Raw genomic sequence first — 19,618 nt, forward strand, 5'->3', positions numbered from 1 at the left:
TATATAAGCCAACTTTTGGCCTTAAAATCATTTTAAAACGCGATTTTTAAAAAAAAAAACAAAAAATCCTCTGAAAGAGGATTGAGGGCTGGCCCTCGGAGCTCCGTTGAGTCTCCGTCCACCGGTTCCCACGCGCCTACGCGCCACCCTCAACTCCGCCACATACTGCGGCCGGAAGCTGGAAAGCTTCGTTTTCAACTCAAATCCATCGGTAAATCTTTTCCCCTTTTTATTTTTCGATGTATGTATGTATTTATAAAAAGAAAAATAAATAATCACCTCTGTTTCTTCAATCGACTGTTGGTCTTTTTATTATATATGTGTGTATAAAAAAAACCGTAGTTTACATCCTTTTGATTCGGGCTTTTATAGCCACTATAAAAGAAAAGAAAAATATTTTACAATATTTGATTTTATTTCCTGCCATATTTGCATTAGTCTCTGTTGTTTCTTCTTTCCTTTTCTGCAGGTACCAGCGAAGAATCTGGCGGTGAATACACTGGCATTGATTCGTGCACCGATTACGGCGTGATATGGCGCCGAAGTCACGATGTCGATAGAGGCGTCGATGAAGGTCACTGGAACGACGCAAAAAGGGTGCGACGATTGGCGTGCCTGCGGCGCGAATTCTAGAACCTTCCTTTAGCGTTTGAGGCGCCTAGGGTTTCAGAAACCCTAGGTCTTCCATCCTCTGTTTGTAATTTGGGCCTCCTTGGGCCATGCCCATTTGTGGGTTGGGTGTAACCAGGAATTGGGTAGTTTAGGTATTTGGGCTACAAGTGTAATGGGCCACTAGCTTAATCTGTAAATGGAGTGTAAAGGACTTTTTATTATTTTTGTTTTTATTTATTTCTTTTCTTTTTTTTGGGCCAGGCAAATTTGTGTTATTACAAAACCTATTACTTGAATTATACCTATGTTTTCAAATTAGGCAGACTCCATCGATCCCGACTTTCTACCACTCGATCTTCTTCACTAATCTCAACATTGATTTGTTAGAGTATAGGCTCTATTCGGAAATCAATGAAAACTTTAGTGCAACTTTCAAGACTAGAAACCAAAGATAGACTCTATCATAAGATAGAATTTATTTTGAAGAATAACTTAACTATATTTTAACAAAATATCGATGTAGAGAAGTGTGTATTGGACTTAGCCCGTAATCTATATTTATAAAGATAATAACAAGAGTCTCCACAAAATAAGGTATAACTAAATAATAATATTTTAATAGCAAACACAACTCCGACAAGGAGTGTATATGTAAGGGGCAACGACACACTATCTTTAGGACCAGGGTTTGTCGCCCTTTGCTTCTAAACCAAGCCTAGATAAGCCTCGTCATTTATCAAGTCAATTATATGTATTATTTGATCTTTAAACCAACTCATGAATTATTTAACCCAATAAATGTATTCCTTATGCCCAAAAATATAATTTATTGAGTTAATTAATTAAATTAATTAAATTACTTTCTCAACCTGATTCTAATTATGTTAAACTCATGACAACTTTATCATACTAGAATCTATGAGTAAATCAATTTAATTTACTTGTTCTCATGAAACTATCATGACTTGATTAATTTAAAATTCAATTCAAACTTAAATTATTTAACTACAAATTAATTAATTAATAATTCAAAATTTTTAATTTAATTATCAAGTCATCTCTTGTTCATAGTGAGAAAACGAATGCACTGCGGATAGTGATATATGCTGTCTGTTTTTCTAGTTCATCATTTCACATTTTCATATCATTTATTAATGTAAAATATCAAGGTTGTATCGAGCTAAGAGAGAGACTGATTAGACATATATAATTAAGACTTAAATAATTTGTCATTAAGTTTCGATATTCGTCTATTAATTAAAACTTTAATTAGTTATGGAGTCATTCCAGTAAAGTATGATGACTTAGATCTCCCCATTATATATCATTACGAAAGCTTCTACATCAAATGCTCGTCCAATGACCTTATCATATATGTGTTACCCTTAAAGGACACCATTAACCTTTTTGGGATAAAATTCATTCTCCCAATATAATCCTATTTTATTGCGTAATAACTATTACATCTTCCATCATGAAAAGTAGGGGTGTGCAAAAAAATACCGAACCTAAAAAATCGAAGTGAACCAAATTGGAAAACCTGATTTTTTCAATTTATTTTTTTTAGTTGAATCGATTTTTATGTTCTATTTAATTAGATTATTTGACCGATTTTCAATTTTTCCATTTTAAATCAAATAAACAAATTAAGGCCATAAGCCCATAAGTGATTTATACACTCAAATCTAAATTTAAACCTTAAACCCAAATACACATTAAAACTTAATATGCTAAAAGCACAAAACCATTAAACCCAATACCCATTAATATTTAAAACTCAACTTGACAATGTATCTTTTTTATTATATTCATTTTTATTTTTGTTATTTAATATATATATAAGCTAATGTTAGCAAAAGTAAGGGTATGTTGGTCGTCGAGAAAATAGTAAATTAAATAAAGAAGAAATTTATGTGAAAAAATTTTAAAGAAAATAAAATTATAAGTACATCAATTAGAATTTATTTCAACTCAAAAATAATATTAAAAACCAAAATGAACTGAAAATTTTTCTTCAATTTCTTCATTTTTTTCCTAGATCGGTTTAATTTATTCGACTTAGGTGATTAATTTGATTTATTTGATTTTCAATATAAAAAAACCGAACCGATCGAACTGACCGAATCCACAACTCTAATGAAAAGTCAATTACTAATAAATAGTAATTAAAGCATTCGTCTTAAGACAAATGACCCATAGTCACGTTACTTTTCATCTTCCATCTAATGTCAATAAGAGGATATCATTTATTCTTTATTGAGCTATGAATTTCACTATTGTAAAAAAAATTTATGTCATGCAGAAATTGTATATCCAACGTACCATCTTTTGACTCTATTAACAATTAAATTCAAACTATCAATATATCAAAGCATACGAGTCATGCACACATAGTTTGTCACTTACTCAAGATTAAGGTAAGCCATACTATGAACATCACAAGTGAATAAATTCATAAATGCATGTAGGGTTTATTCTACTTGGGTCATGTCCAATGTACTATTAATCTAGACAATCACACTTATGTATCTATCTTTTAGGAGTCATCTGATTTGATACCCAAGACAAGGTATCTCCCCAATTGGGCTTGATAGACAATATAATAGTCTTTTAGTTGCCTTGCTCAATTTTGATTAGACTACAGGCTGGTTTAGATTATCTAGTAATACAAGTCGTCTTCTCAAATTATGATCTAACCTCATAATGCAACTTAATATTAGTTAAACCTTAGATAATCAATTAATTAGCTAATATTGCTTTAATTTTGCTTTGCATGGAATAACCATTTGAAGACATTTATACAAAAGATATTAATGATAATGATGAAATTTATTAAACCAATTTGATCGAGAAATTATAAGGACATAAAGTACATAGATGATGTCACTACACTAATGGCACTAGGCCCTCAACATTAGGAACACCAATACCAAATTGAAACTAACCAAGCTCATTAGGTTAACGCAAACGAATAACTATTGAATGATAACATGTAATAGAAAAACCAATGAGTGCAAATATAATAGATAAATGAGAGAATACACCAAATTTATCTGGTTTAGCAAATTTCTTATGTCTTCAGGCACCAACACTAGGTGATAATTTCACTAACACCTAAAATTTTACAAACTAATATAAACCTTAATCAAAAGATTTCTCAAAATATACCTGAAGTATACTAATGAGAGTGAAAGAAAAATTGTTGGGACGATACTAAGTGAAGGCTCAAATATAAGGTGAGGCAACAACCAATTTATCCCAATTAACATGGGATTAAATGAGCCAACACTAACAAACCTCCACCTTTGGCAAGTTCATCAATCCTACTCAACTTCTAATGTCTTACACTCTTCAACTTTGATGAAGTCATCTTCAACAATACCTTCAAATGTGCTCATGAGCACTATACACCTGAAGGTTTTCAAACTTGTGGGATATTTATCAAGTTCAAATAGTGACTTTTCAACACCTTGGTCATCAAATCTATAATATTTTTAGTTTTTTCAATCTTTTGAAGTAGAATCTTTCCTTCGTCAATGATTTCCAATACAAAGTGATAGCTCACATCAATATGCTTAGTTCTTGAATAGTAAACTTGGTTTTTTTTCTAAACGAATAGCACTATGACTGTCACAATAAAGGATAATGTGACTGTGAACAATTTTCACGTCTTTCAAAAACCCATTAAGCCAAACAACCTCTTTAATAGATTTTGAAACTACCGTATACTTTACCTCTATAGTTAATAAAGCTACTGTAAAATGTAAAGTAGATTTCAAACTTATCGGGTCTCTAGTAAGAGTGAATAGATACTTGTAGTAGATAGACATTTATACAAATCACTAGTAAAATCAAAATCAACATATCCAACTAAACACTGACCAAGCATCTTATGTTGCTCAAAGATTAAACTAATATCTATAGTTTTCTTAAGATACCGTAGAATCCATTTCAAAACTTTTCAATTTCCTTTACCAGGATTATGCATATGCCTACTCACAACACCAACCACTTGTGAAATGTTCAGACAAGTATATACCATCACATACATCAGGCTCTCAGCTATATTATCATATAAAACCTTTGCCATACATTGTCATTCTTCATTACTCTTAGGAGATAATTGTAACTTCCCGAAATGGGGCCTAGTCAGAATAATGGTTTCGGGACCATAAATCTGACATCAAAAATATTTATTTTATGATTATTATGAGGCGTATAATATGAGTATATGCATGTGTTAAAGCTTCATGAAGAAATTTTGAGTATAAAATGTCCAATTGGAAATTAGGGACTAAATTGAATAAATTGAAAAACTTAGTTTCTAGAAGCAATTTGTATGAAATTGCTTTAGATTATAATTTTGAAGGTCATGGAGAGAAATTTTCCCAAATTCTAAATTTTTGGACAAAAATAGGCTTGCATGGAAGAAATTTTAAAGAAAGGGCATAAGGGCATTTTGGTCATTTGTCATTTTAATGAATTAAAATGGGAAAAATGGACCAAAATCAGCTCATTTTCTCCTTCATCCAGCCGAATTTCAAGGGTCACCATAGCTAGGGTTTTCAATCTTTTCAAGCTAAAAAGTAAATGCTCCCAAGCCCCGTTTTTCATGCTCTTCGTATTTTTGAAATCCCGGTAGCTTGCTCTCTCCATTTCTACCCATATTTCATGCTAGGGTTCATGTTTAAAAATTTACCCATGCATGATTTAATTGTATTTTGATGGATTATGGAGGAATATGAAAGATTAATGTGTGGTAAACATCTTTTCCTAGTTGATTTTCATGAGAAACCCTTATAGGGACCATTTTGCGAAAGACGTACATGTGTGGTAGAAATAAGAAAATAAAGGAAAATTTGGGCTACCATAAGAGATAAAAAGGTTCGACTAGGCTTGAGTAAGGTAGAATTTCATACATTTCATTATACGAGCCTAAGGACTAAACTGTAAAAATGTGAAAGGTTAGGGGCAAAATGGTCATTTGGACCGAGGATAGATATTAAAATCAAAATATATAATGCGGGGTATTAATGAGGTAATTTTGCTGTTATAGACCCCGAGGAACAAATTCCGAAGGTCGATCGTGGTAAATGTAAGATTTCGGAATAACCGAAACATATCTCTGAAATGGATATCAGGTAAGTTCGAATAACTCGAAGTAAACCTATAATATGCATAATTATATGATTTATGAATGCATGATATTTGCATTTATCGATGGCATGGAAATGTATGAAATGCACCTTTGGTAACGACTTCATGACAACTATCTCGGTTGAGGTTAAAAAGGGGATTCGATGGAGAAACCATGTTTTAATGTGAATTGAGATCCTGCATGTGTTGCAGTATGAATTTAGCCCGGACGGGTAATCTGTGATCTCAAGTATGAAAAGGAATCTAGCCCGGACGGGTGTTCCTTGAATGATCAAGCCTCCCGGAGAATATGTGTGCATTATGGATTTAGCCCGGATGAGTAATCCCATTTGGGCCTGAATTTAGCCTGGACTGGTATTTCAAATCCGAGCTCATTAAGGGTGTTTGTCGCTATAAGGGATTTAGCCTGGACTGGTAATCCCGGCATCACCCTACGAGTTCACGATATAGGGAATTTAGCCTGGACTAGTAATTCTGCCATGAAATGTGAGGTTCACAGGAGTGCATATATGTAAAATGATCATTCGTAAGAATTGGCGGATAATGGGTAATCCATCGAGATTTCCTAGAAACTCAACAAGATTAACATAGGATATATACACATATATATATGTGAATGAAATGTTGAATGATGAGCTCGTCTATATAAATTACATGATGCTTAGTTAAATGACTAACTCATTGATTGAGTGCATGTGATAGGAAATCATGTCATAATGGATGATGTTATGAATTAAGTATGGATGTATGCTAATTACTCGGTAAGTTTACTTTCCAGTTATTCGAGCTTACCAAGCATGAAAATGCTTACCCCCTCTCCTTTCTCTATTTTACAAAGCTCGAGGATTCATAAGGATTGGAAGACGGTTAGAGAGTCAACACACTATCAACTAGTCAAGCTTTGGTATAAAGACACTTCTATTTTGTTAATGGCATGTATAGGGCTTTGAATATTTTTTCATATGTGTCATTGAGTTGCTAAATGAAGGCATGCAAAGATGTATTCATCTTTTTGTATAAGGCCATGGAAATTGGCATATTTAGAAGTAGGATATAATCTGTCTTTATATGTATGTTTAGGCTCTTATACAATGGGTTGCTACAGTTGGAATGAGTTCAGAAACAAGCCAAATTTTGAATGTGTTACAACAACATAAGCACCCGTAAACACTAAATGGGAAATAACCTATCACGTATGAAACCAATGATATGAGGTTTCATTACAATGAATTTTATTAAAATTATTTACAAGTGTAAATTTATGTTTTCTCTCAAACTTAGAAATTTCTAAGCATAAGAGGTAGAAAGGGATGACTTTAGGCTTGGAAAATAGCCTATTAGAGTCCACATAGTTGAACACACGGGCGTGTGTCTAGGCTGTGTGTGACACACGGTTCGTTCCCATAGGCGTGTGGTATGGCCGTATGTCCCCTGCACCTTAAATTTTAAGTCAAATTAGCACACGGGTAGGACACACGAGCGTGTGTCTTGGCTGTGTTAATTTAACAGAATGCTCAAGTTTTGGACACGGGATGAGCCCACGGGCATGTCTTGGCCGTGCCCTAGGCCACACGGGTGTGGGTGACCACATGGCCCATTATACACGGGCGTGTGACACTTCTAAATAAGGAAATTTTCTATAGTTATTAAATGTTTCAGGTCCTATCTCGAACTATCTCTATGTATATTTTGGGCCTTGAAAGTCCATTTAAAGGATAAGATGTGAATGCCCGAAAGTTTTAAGTTTGAGTTAAATCCGGTATGAAGTTTCAGTAATACCTTGAACGCTATCCTGATAACGGATACGGGTGAGGGGTGTTACAATAATTGAACACTAATTTCAAATGAGAAGCAAGTGGGGTACTTACATGTTTTGTGTTTTCATTCAAGCCAAAACATTGTGATACCTTTCTCACATATTGTTTTTAAGTTAAATAAAGTTTTTCTCTCTTTTTGTCTTTATGTATCTTCATGTTGAGAATTTTCTTAGCCTCACCTAAACCCTTCATCTCAAACTCTTGATTCAGCTAAGCCTTCAACTCATCTATTTCTCTTTGAATTTTTGAAGCAATCAGCATATCATCAGCATAAAAAAGATAAATAAAATGTCCATCTTGTAACTTTCGTAACCACTGCTCAAAAGATCATAGAATCTCTATTAAAACTTTATTTACTGATAAGTTACTAACATTTCGTCTATACACGACCCTCATGTAGGGTCTTCCACTCCAAACATATTGTTCTTACATCTTTTGCACATCCCTACTCTTTATTGTCATAACATGCAGAGCTATCAAACTTACCAGGAGGTTGAATCATCCACTAATTTACAAAACTTTAGCTTTAGCTTATCAAAGAAAAATAATAGAACATTTAGAATGAAAAGAAGTAACCAAAATGCAATCAGAAGAGAAAAAAAACCATCTAAATGTACCCTTTTCACCATATATATACTCTTAATCCCTTATAGTGGATTTTGACAAGTGGCAATATTAACTGAATTTGTCCCCCGATTTTCCTACAAAATTCGGGGAAAATAAAAGGGAAATTCGGCTAGTTTGATTAGAAGAGAGTCAAATCAATCAGATTAACCCAAACTAATCCTATTACAAGAACCAAATGAACAATGCTCATACAAACCAAACGTACTTTATCTTAGTGATGACTCTCTTATAGCATGATCTTAAGGACAATTAATTCTTCCTACAGTTTTCCCATGCATTTAATAGACTCTTTGTTTTTCAGCCAAAAACTCTGACGCATAATATTTCTTCATTTGAAGATATGCTAGAGCAACTTCTTAGATACTGACAACGTGCAGATACTTTCATACTAGAATACGCCACTACTCGATCTCGCTAACGAATCAGCTGGGTGGTGGATCATATTACTATAATGCGCCAAAAATAGTTAATGTGTATAAATTATTCTCTCAAATTTGGATCCGTCGAATTTAGAGTGTGACACATGGGTAATCTCCAATAGTGAAAATTTATTTTTTGATGTTGAAAATCAAACAAGTTATAACTATAGAGCATACTAATTTTGAGGCTTTGATAAAGCTTTGGTACCAATTGTTAGGGACAACAAATAATATTACACACGATTGTAGCTTCAATGAAACACCAATACCGAGTTGGGAACATCAATACCAAATTAAAACTACCGAAGCACAGTGGATTAACCCGAAAAATAACTATTGAATATCAAAATGTGACAGAAAAATCAATAAATGAAAATAAAATAAATAAAGGAGACAACACACCAAATTTACGAGGTTCAATAAATAGCCTACATCCTTGAGCACCAACATTAGATAATAACTTCACTAATACCAAAAAGTTTACTAACTAATGGAAACCTTAATTAAAAAATTTCCCAAAATATACTTAAGATGTGTTTGGGTAAGGAATTTATAAGAGGGGTTTCAATTGTATCAAGGTTTTAAAAATTCTAAAAATGAATTTGTTTGTTTGGGTAAATATATTGGAGAATTTCAAATTTTGTAAATAACTTCAAGAGGGAATTTTATTAACTCAATTTTTTTTTTCAAATTCCACCTAAAGAGGTGGTTTTTCATAATTCTTCATAATTTTATTTGATTTAAATCACATGTTCCGGCTATAAGATAAAAACTTATACTTCAAAAATCATTTTTCTTTAATTCCAATATTTTTAAAATTTTAATAAAACTATATATAGTTTTTTTTCAAATATAAAAATATCCATATTGAAATTTTTTATATTATTTATTTTTAATATAATTATTATCCTTCTATAATTATTTTTAAATTTTTAAATTTTCAATAACCTAATTTTTTCTTAAATTAATTATTTGTCCAAAAAATATTTAGAAATTCTAGTATTTTCAATTGATTAATTTTAAAATATTAATACTTTAAATTTTTTAAAACTTTAAAATGTATATTAATGAGAGAAAAATTGTTGGGATTGATACAAAGTGAAGGCCTTCTTACATATATAAGGTGAGGCGGCAACCAATTTATCCCAAATGAAGTGGGATTTTATGTGCCAACATCACACTCTTATTATTTAGGATGAGTTTAGATGAATGGTACGTTTATCTATAATTAAATAAAAAAGGGTGACGATAAAATTAAGGGTGAGTTTGGATGGACGGTGTTTTTACCTACAGTTAGTGTAAAAACAGCAGTGGTAGTAAAATTAGATACTGTAGTGATATTATAGCGTGAGACAAAAAGTAAGCTAAACGTACCGCACCGCACCGTACCGCTACCCCAAACCTACCCTAAATATTACAATGATATTTTAGTATGAGACAAAAAATAAACTAAACACATCACATTCAATCATCTATCCAAATCCACCCTTATAAATAGTATCCGTTCAAAAAATATTTTATGTTGTGAATTATTCAAGTAAAAAAGAAAAAGAAAAACCTACGCGGTTAGTTACTAAATCAAAAGATTTCTTTGATCATGAACCCCACCACTGTTTCCTCGATTAAAAGTAAAGCATTGATTGGGACAGGCTAACGCAATTTTAAGCGAACCCATGTGGGGCGAGTGCGATTGTTGTGGATGCCTTTTTAAAGCCTAAGTGTGAACATGATGCCATTCTCAATGGAATTTCATATTTGTAAATTGGTTAAATTTTGCCATAAGTCCCTGTACGTTTTGAAAATTAGGAATTTAGGTCCTTCACTTTTATTTCATGAAATTTAATCCTTTACGTTTCAGATTTTAAATTTTAGATCTAACTATTAATTTTTTTTATTAAATTTAAGTTAATTACAAAGTCATTTTTTAATTCCATGACTACCAAGTGAATATATTTTTTATTTCAAAAATGTCACAACAACAAATTCAACAAAAAAAAAGTTTAACACTGGTAACAGTTGGACTTAACTTTTAAAATTTAAAAAGTAAAGAGACTAAATTCTATGAAATAGAAGTATAGGGACTAAATTCCTAATTTTTTAATGTATAAGTACTTATGGTATATTTTAACCTTGAAAATTTAGTGAACCCAACTTGCACGGTGAACTCAAAATATCAGGAAAAGAAAGGTTAAAATCTTTTGTCAATCCCCATAGTTTTGATGAAATTTAAGATTTAGTTATTATATTTAAAAAGTTAAAAAATTAAATCCTCTTACTTTTTTTATTTAAAAATCCTAGTCCAGTCATTACTACCTATAGTATTTTTTTATAAAAAATTACCAACTTAACATTTTGATTAGACTATTATTTCATAATCTCAACATTTTGATCATCCTGTAATCTCACATTTTCTAGCAGTATGAAAATGTCATAATATAAAGTATAATCTCATTATAATCTCCTTTTTAGATTATCTAAAATTCTAGACAAAATTACCCTTTGTTTTTATTATGTTAATTAATATTTTAAAAAAAAACTATAACCCAAAATATTTCTTTTCTACCAATTGAGGTTTATGCAAGCAAAGGAGACCTGGAATGAGTTTAAAGCTAGTGCAATTCCCTTTAATTTGGTGTTGGCTGTTTTATTTTTTATTTTACTATTTTTTTTATGGTTTTTATAATAAGTTGTTTACAATCATAAAAAAATAATAATAATAAAGAAAGTGAGCTTGTAAATGATAAAAATCTATAACAATGATAATATAATAAATTTGTTTTTAAATAATCTTATATTCTATTAAGTAGATATCTCAAGTTCATATTCTAACTAAATAAATCAAACAATGTAATATTATTTTACTTAATATTTTTACATTCTCGTAATTCTATTATGAAATTTAATTTAAGATTTGATGAACTAAATGCTTCATTAAAGTATAGACTAAAACTCAAATTTTGTAAAAGTACAAAGAAAAATAAAACACGTGCTTGGACTTTATTAGGGGTGTGGGGGTTACTTCAGGTTTGTTTTCCTACAAAAGAAGAAAAGAAAATACGCTGTTGTTGTACCTTAAAATAATGCACTTCGCTGTCTTATTCTAATTGTTTGTTTGTGTTTCATGTTCTCCTTCCAATAATAGCCAAATAGATGGATTAAACACAAGTTGATTAAGTAATTTATCCTAAAGAAAGAAAGTTATCATGTGTTAACATGCATCTTAAATTATAATCATCCAATCTGCTTGCATTGGGATTCTTCTCTGTTTTAAATTAAAAGTCAATTAGCTTTCTTAATTACCAATAAAGCTATCAGATTCAATTAACCTGCTTGCAGAATTTCGAACCAAAGTGTTCCAGCTAATGGTATTTACATAAAGACAATGTTCGGTTGATGATTATGGGGAAAATAATAATAGTGAGAATCCCTTGGTATGAACATAATCCTGCCGTTTTTAAAATCCATACTTATATCTCTTCTAATTTCTCCTCTCTTTTTTTTCTTTTTTTCTTTTTCCTTTCAGCCAATTTGAAAATTTTCTGGTCTTCCAAACAAGAATTTTTCAAAATTCGTTTAACGACGACCCAATATGTTCCTTTTTCTCTCCGTCTACTTTGTTTTGTTTTTATGTTCCGCATATAATATATTACGTTGATTTCATTATATGTTGTTTAAATAATCATTTATGTTATTTTTGTAATTAAATAATTTATAACTTATAAGTTTTACCCGTAAAAATGTTTTAAATTTTTAAACTAATTTGTATTTTATGCTAATGTGAATTTGATGAGAGTAGTTTGTTAAATAAAAATAAAATAATATTTTTGAAAGTAAAATATAATAATATTTTAAAATTTCTTAAAAGTACTTATGTACATAACACTTGATCACTCTTTTGAAAATTTTGATTACTCTTTTAAATCTTATGCTGATGTCAAAAATATATAGTATTTCTATTGCATCAACAAAAAATTAATATAAGAGTTTTAAATTCAAAATAAGTTTACTTTAATTTTAAAATAAAAGGTTTTTATGGGTCAAAATAATAGGATAGAGGTTTATTTAACTATAAAGATGGCTTAAAGGCTTTTTTAATTAAAGTGTAGTAGTTTAAGGCTTTTTTATAGTATATTAACCTATTAAAAATTAAAATAAATAAAATACTCTAATAATAAAAAAATTCAAATTAGAATTAAAGTTGTATAATCTTTAAAAGATAGCAGATTAATTAATAATAACGGTTAATGGCTTAATATATAATTTGGTACTTGAGTTTGATATATATATTTTTTAATGTGGTACATGTGTTTTTTTTTCAATGTGGGACCTATATTTGACAAAAGTTATACATTTCGGTACTTGAAGGCAAAAATGTTAACTTTTTAGTATTTAATTGGGGTTTTAGAGTCAATTTGATGAAAATTCATAATTAGTTAATAATATTAGTAATTAACTTTTTTATCAAATCTACCTAAACGCGAATTAAATCATATCCATCATACTATATTTGACAAAGTAAATGAAAAATTAAACAAATTCACAATTAAGCCTAAATTTATTGTATAAATAAAATCATGAAAAATTCAAAGCTAATAATATTAGCAATTAACTTTCATTAAATCAACCTTAAGCCCGAATTAAACACTAAAAGTTAACATTGTTACCTTTGGGTATCAAAACATATAACTTTTGTTAAATACAAATATCAGATTGGACCAAAAAATAATACAGATATCACATTAGAAAAAAATTCTCAAACTCATATATCAATGATATGTTAAGCCATAGTTAATTAATATTTACTGCTATTTTTGGTAAAAGTATTAATTTTTATGCATGTTTTAGCACATAAGTTAGCAATAAACTAATTTAATTGGTAAAATTTAGACACTCCAGTAACTTATTTTTAAGAAAGAAAAAACTTCACAAAAATTATTACTTACCTCTCTAATTCCAAAATTTAATTTACACTAAATATTTTTTATTTCATATCTAATTATTATAAATAATTTTTTTATCATATAATTACACTACAAACCAATAATTACTAATATTTTGGCGAGTGTGGAAGTTGGATATAAATACGTTTTTCCTTTTCCGAAAACAACATATCCATTCATAGCATATGTATTCAACAATTAATTAATGTAACTATGCAAGAGGAGAATGACGCAACGAATTGACGTCAGCTGTCTCCATCTAAACTCAATATAATGTGAAATTTAGTAAGCAACAACGCGGAAAAAGATTTGAAGATTCCTTCTGGTTTGCTCCTAAATTCCTAATAATTTTCCCTTCTCTTTTCTTTCATTCATCTCTGACTTTCCACCGCTCTTCCTCTCTAGAACTTCTCTCTTTTTCACTTCATCTTTAAACGTTTTTCTTTTTAAATTTTTTATTCAGTTTGAATCGGTCATCAACTCGGCCTTCTCTCTCTTCTCTACACACTATAATACCCCATCCCCTCCCCCATTTCGTCACTATCCTCCATCCCCTCTTCTCTTTCCACTATCCTCATCCTTTCCGGATTTCTTCTCCTTTGCATGCATACCTATACCATCCACACTCACCTTTTCCCTGGGTCTGCGTTCGGGTTTTCTTTTTTTATTTCTGACTGCCATTTGGCTATCTTAACTTCTTCTATGCGGTCTTTATATATACAGTATTTTGTTTTAAGTTAATGAAAACTTAGGCAAAACTTGTCACCGTTGAGAGGGGATTGTTTATCAGATATTTGGGTGTGCAATATTTGTGTTTTATAATGGAAAAAACGATGGATTGGGAGCAAAGCACTCTTTTGAATGAGCTAACACAGGGAAGAGACTTTACTAATATGCTAAGGAAGCACCTCCATCCATCTTCATCCCCCGAAACACGCCAAGTCTTGCTTGACAAAATACTCTGCTCCTATGACAAAGCTCTTTCGTTGCTGAATTGTAGTGGTTACATGGTTGAGACGAAACCCAGGGTTAGCACGTTGGGATCCCCTGAAAGTGACGCCTCTGATAAAAAGGATATGTTTAAAAAGAGGTAAAATGCAGGACTTATGCCTTTCTTTTTTCGCCGCTTTTGTTAAATAGTGGGTAAGCTCCGAACTTCACTTATTAACCGTTGGTTCCTGTTTACAGGAAAACATCTTCAGGGTGGAGTGAGCAAATAAGGGTTTGCTCCGCGACGTCATTAGAGGGGCCTCTGGATGATGGATATTGCTGGCGAAAATATGGGCAGAAAGATATTCTTGGATCCAATTTTCCAAGGTGAGAAAATGTTCTATTACTGTTACTATTCGGTCCAAGGACAAGGAAACAGTATAAACGTCATACTGGTTCTACTCCTACTCCTGTTTTCACTGTCTCGATTTTCCTTCATATTATAACATAGCTTGTAAACTAATATTGAACTTGCACGCCCAATTTTAGGGGATATTATCGATGCACTCATCGTTTCTCGCAAGGCTGCTTAGCCGGTAAGCAAATTCAAAGATCAGACGAGGACCCAACAATCTTCGAGGTGAAATATCGTGGAAGACATACCTGTAACCAAGTCTCTCACTTGGTTGCTACGCCCAAAGAGAAAGGCAATCATTATCGGGAAAAGCAGCAAGTTGAAGAGAAACAAAAGCAATCCGAGGAATTGTTGTTGAGTTTTGAAACAGGGCTTAAGGTTAATACAGAGGACTTGGACAACAGAGAGAACATATTTCCTTCATTTTCTTTCCCCATTGAGTCAGAGGAAGTTCAAAATGGGTTATTGCGTAATTCCCTAATGAAAAACATATCTCCGGCATTTGTGTCACCAGCTACATCTGAATCCAACTATTTTTCAGTGTCAGCGTTCCACATGGGCAGCTTTGATTTCAGCCAAAATGTGCAGACTTCGGAATCTGAACTTACAGAAATAATCTCTGCACCAGCTTCAGTTACTAATTCACCCATTGTCGACCTCGATATTTCATCACTCGAGAAGCTGGAGTTCGATCAAAGCTTCCCATTTGATAATCCTGAGTTCTTCACTAATTTTTTACAGTAAGCTCTCAGTCTGCATTAGAAAATAGATTGTCAAGTGTCAATGTTTTGGGTGTGACCAGACTTCAATATCAGTCGATTAGGAAGCTCAATTCTTGGAAATATTTTGTTTTCCCTTCATTTGCTTTGAGCTATTCATTTTTACTTTTTAGCTTTGAGAGTGTTTTTGTACCGATTCAAATCGTAAAAAGAATTGTAATCTCTTATGTAAAAATTTGGTCAAATTCTGCTATTAGTCCTTGTACTTTAAGTGAGTTGTGGATTTAGTCAAATTTAATCCTTAATACTTTTCAAGGACCAAAAATTAGCAATTAAATCTATTTGGTTAAATTCTACTGTTAGTCATGTATTATGCGTAAAATTATAGATTTAGTTCGTGTTCTCCAATTTGATCATTCTTAATCACTATTTTTTTTAATTTCAATTTTAATGCAAATGATTGTTGCTAAATAGATTAATTAATTTTTTTGTGAGTAATATATGAAAATCACAATTTAATATGTTTGCCGCATTAAAATTTAAAAATAATAAAATTTAAGTTAATAAATTTAATAGCTATCAGATCAGGATTAAAATTATAAAATTATAAAAATAATGCAAAAATTAAAAATGATGAAATCAAAATACAAAAATTAAATTTATAACTTGGATGACCAACAGCAGAATTTAACCTAAAATTTTCTTGTGTAGGGCACAGTTAATGATGTCTTCTAATATCATTTTGAAGTCACATTTGTAGTAAAAATTTTCTTCTTTTTAAATCTGAAGAACAACAAAGCTTATTTAGCGGATGATTTAGATTGTTTCTTGATCCTTTTTATTACGGGCTCCCTGCATCAAATACAAAACTTTTTATTTACTAATTTATATACTACACCTGATATGAATATATTTATTAACGAGGAATTCGTGTTAAATTAAGGGCGAAGTCAAAATAATTTTTTAAGGATGAATAAAATTTTAATTTTTTTATAGTCTATATCTTTATAATTTTTAAAGGATTAAATTAAATTTTTATGATTTTAAAAGAACCAAAATATAATTTTACTTTTACTAATTTAAAATTTTAAAAAAATTTGAAAGGGCCTAAATAATAATTTTCCATTTTAAGGGGATCGGCCCTACCAGCACCTAAATTCTCCTCTGGTTAAATTTAAGTGTTTTTATATTTTTTAAATATTTTTATATGTTTAATATTTTAACAATTTAATTATTGAATTATTAAAATATTTATACTTGTTATGTATGTAAGTTTTTTAATCAATTTAATATTTCTATCATATCGATTTAGAGTATTGTTTACACTAAAATATATTTAATTGTTAAATTTTTTACATAAAATAAATAATTAAAAATTTTAATTTATGTTAAACTTGACATGCATGATCTATATGATTAGAGCATGAAATATGATGATTGTATTGTTAAAATATTAAATGTATAAAAAATTATGGAATAATGTAAAACCATTTAAGTTTTACACGTGAATCTCTCTTTTTATTAAAATTGTATAAAATTTATTGAAACTATTATAAATGTTACCAATTTATACAGTAATTAAAAACTTAGGTGTCGATTGAATCTTAATTCAGTTGCTAACAACATTGTTACCAATACAATAGTTTGTGGGTTCGAACACGCATGCACATTTGTCTTCTTTATTTAAGGGTTGTGGAGAGATTATGACTAATTTTAGGCATTGTATAAAAAAACATCACATGGCAAGGCCCCCGCCCCCTTAAAATGAGAAATTTCTTTTTTAGCCATTATATAATTTATAAATTTTAAATTAGTAATAATAAATTGCACTTTAACCCCAATAATGATAAAATTTTGATTTAATTCTTGAAAAATTATTAAAATATAAGCTATTTGTTTCTATTTTTACTTAAATATCTTTACGCACCTACACAACTAGGGGCGGAGCCAAGGGGTTGGTAGGGGCCCGACCTCCCTAAAATAGAAAATTTCTTTTTTAGCCTTTTTATAATTTATAAAAGTTTGTATTAGCAATAATAAAATTACATTTTGACCCCAAAATAAAAAATTTTTGATTTAATCTTTTAAAATTTATTAAAATATAGGCTATTCTTTTTATTTTTACTTGATATCTTTACACATCCAGGCAAAGTAAGGACAGAGCTATGGGACTAGCAAGGCTCCCAACCCCCAAAAATGGGAAAACATGTAATCCTTTTAAAATTTATAAAATTTTATAATAATAGTAAAATTATATTTTGACCCCAAAAATGATAAAAAATTGATTTAATCTTTAAAAATTATTAAAATATAGACTTTTAAAATAGTAAAATTATATTTTTACTACCATAAAAATATATAACTTAATTTCATTCCCTCTAAAAATTTTTTTTAGCTTCGTCCTTACACGCAAGTGATAAAAAAATTATATCTTACTTTGTAATTTAAATAAACATGCGTATAATGTTTTTAAATTAGGGGAAAATACTTGATACACTACCAATAAATTTTTAGACTCTACAAATAAAGTTAAGAGATTAAAAAATATCTTACAGAAGTATAATAAAATATTTAAAAGAAAACACATGATAATTTTATTGATAGTTTGTGGAATAAAAAAAAGTATAAGATCTGTGTAGCAAATATAAACACTAAAATTATTGATAGCTTTTTTATGTGAAGAGTTGTTTTAAACGTGGCTAGTAGTTATTTCAAAGGAAGTAATTTTATTTTTATTTTAAATTAAATTGCTACTATTCTTTTAATATAGTACTAGTATTATCTCTCCCCCTGCGCGGGGTTTTTCCAGGTTTTATTTATAAATTTTAAAATGAATTATAATTAATTTTTTGTTAATTATAAAAAATAAAATTACTACTTATTTAGAATTGGAGATGGAATTTAAACTAACGAGCAAGAATCATTTTAAATATATTATTTAAAAATAAATAATAAAATTTTGATCAATTGCAAATACTTAACATTTTTAATTAATTTATTTTAATCATATAAAAGTTTATTGTGGAATATTTTTTTCACTGCATCAAATAATAAACTCTTAATTAAAGATGGAACTCAATTCCAAGATTGAGATTTTGGCGCCCTACTTCTTCAATTCCTTAACGTTTGATTTGAGTAAAATTTGCTAATGAAGATGACATTAGAGATTTAATAAACAATGATCCTTTTGCAGGGACAATTGAAGTTACGATAGAATTTATAGAATATAACTTCTTATATCAATTAAAAATCAACTCAAATCTCATTAAATTATTACTTTTTATATAAAATATTTAGAACAAACACAATCATTGAAATATTGAAGGAAAAACAACATCGGTTTCGAAATAGACAAAAAAAAAATTACAAATCCCTTCAAGTTTGGGAATTTTTTTGTTTTATCGTCATCCTCTATTGTTTTATTTTAAGGGAATTTTTGATAAACAGAGTTTTGAATTTTTTTTAGTTGATATGAGCATGAGCATAAATAAATGATTGGGTAGTCAAACCTTCTAATTATAATGTTTAGTGAATAGAAGTTTATAAGAGTTTGTTGAGCTAAAATCTCCAAAATAAAAAACGAAAGGATGGACAGCTTTTTTCACAGCTAATTGAAAATAAGATATGTGAAATGATATATATGAGCATACTTGCTCAAATATTACTCCTTTTACCATATGCTTGCTAAAAAATTACTCATTTTGCCACATGCATTTATTTTTTGAATATTTATATACTCTCAATTTATTTTCAATTTACTTATGTAAAATTATTTTTTATGCAACTTTATATTAATTAAAATATACTACTTGACAAATTTATTCAGAGTGTGGCATAATTATCACTAATTTACATACTAAGAACATGACATAATTATTACTAAGAATATAGTTTACAATTATATTGATACATTATTAATATTTATCAATTTCCACAAGGTTAATATTTGCAAATAAGAAACTTAAGAAAATTGTTTATTTAA

The 19,618-nt window shown here is 29.7% G+C and overlaps 1 protein-coding gene across 1 annotated transcript; it reads left to right on the forward strand.

Annotated features, from left to right (window-relative positions):
• The first annotated feature begins 13,871 nt into the window (after positions 1 to 13,871).
• Positions 13,872 to 15,943, forward strand: LOC107948527 (probable WRKY transcription factor 46). The gene is made up of 3 exons (XM_016883112.2): positions 13,872 to 14,662; positions 14,761 to 14,889; positions 15,052 to 15,943. The coding sequence occupies exons 1-3, from the start codon at positions 14,394 to 14,396 to the stop codon at positions 15,659 to 15,661; spliced, it is 1,008 nt and encodes a 335-aa protein (XP_016738601.1). The 5' UTR covers positions 13,872 to 14,393; the 3' UTR covers positions 15,662 to 15,943.
• Positions 15,944 to 19,618: the final 3,675 nt, after the last annotated feature.

The sequence above is a fragment of the Gossypium hirsutum genome, chromosome A07, assembly GCF_007990345.1.
Source record: "Gossypium hirsutum isolate 1008001.06 chromosome A07, Gossypium_hirsutum_v2.1, whole genome shotgun sequence".
NCBI lineage: Eukaryota > Viridiplantae > Streptophyta > Magnoliopsida > Malvales > Malvaceae > Gossypium > Gossypium hirsutum.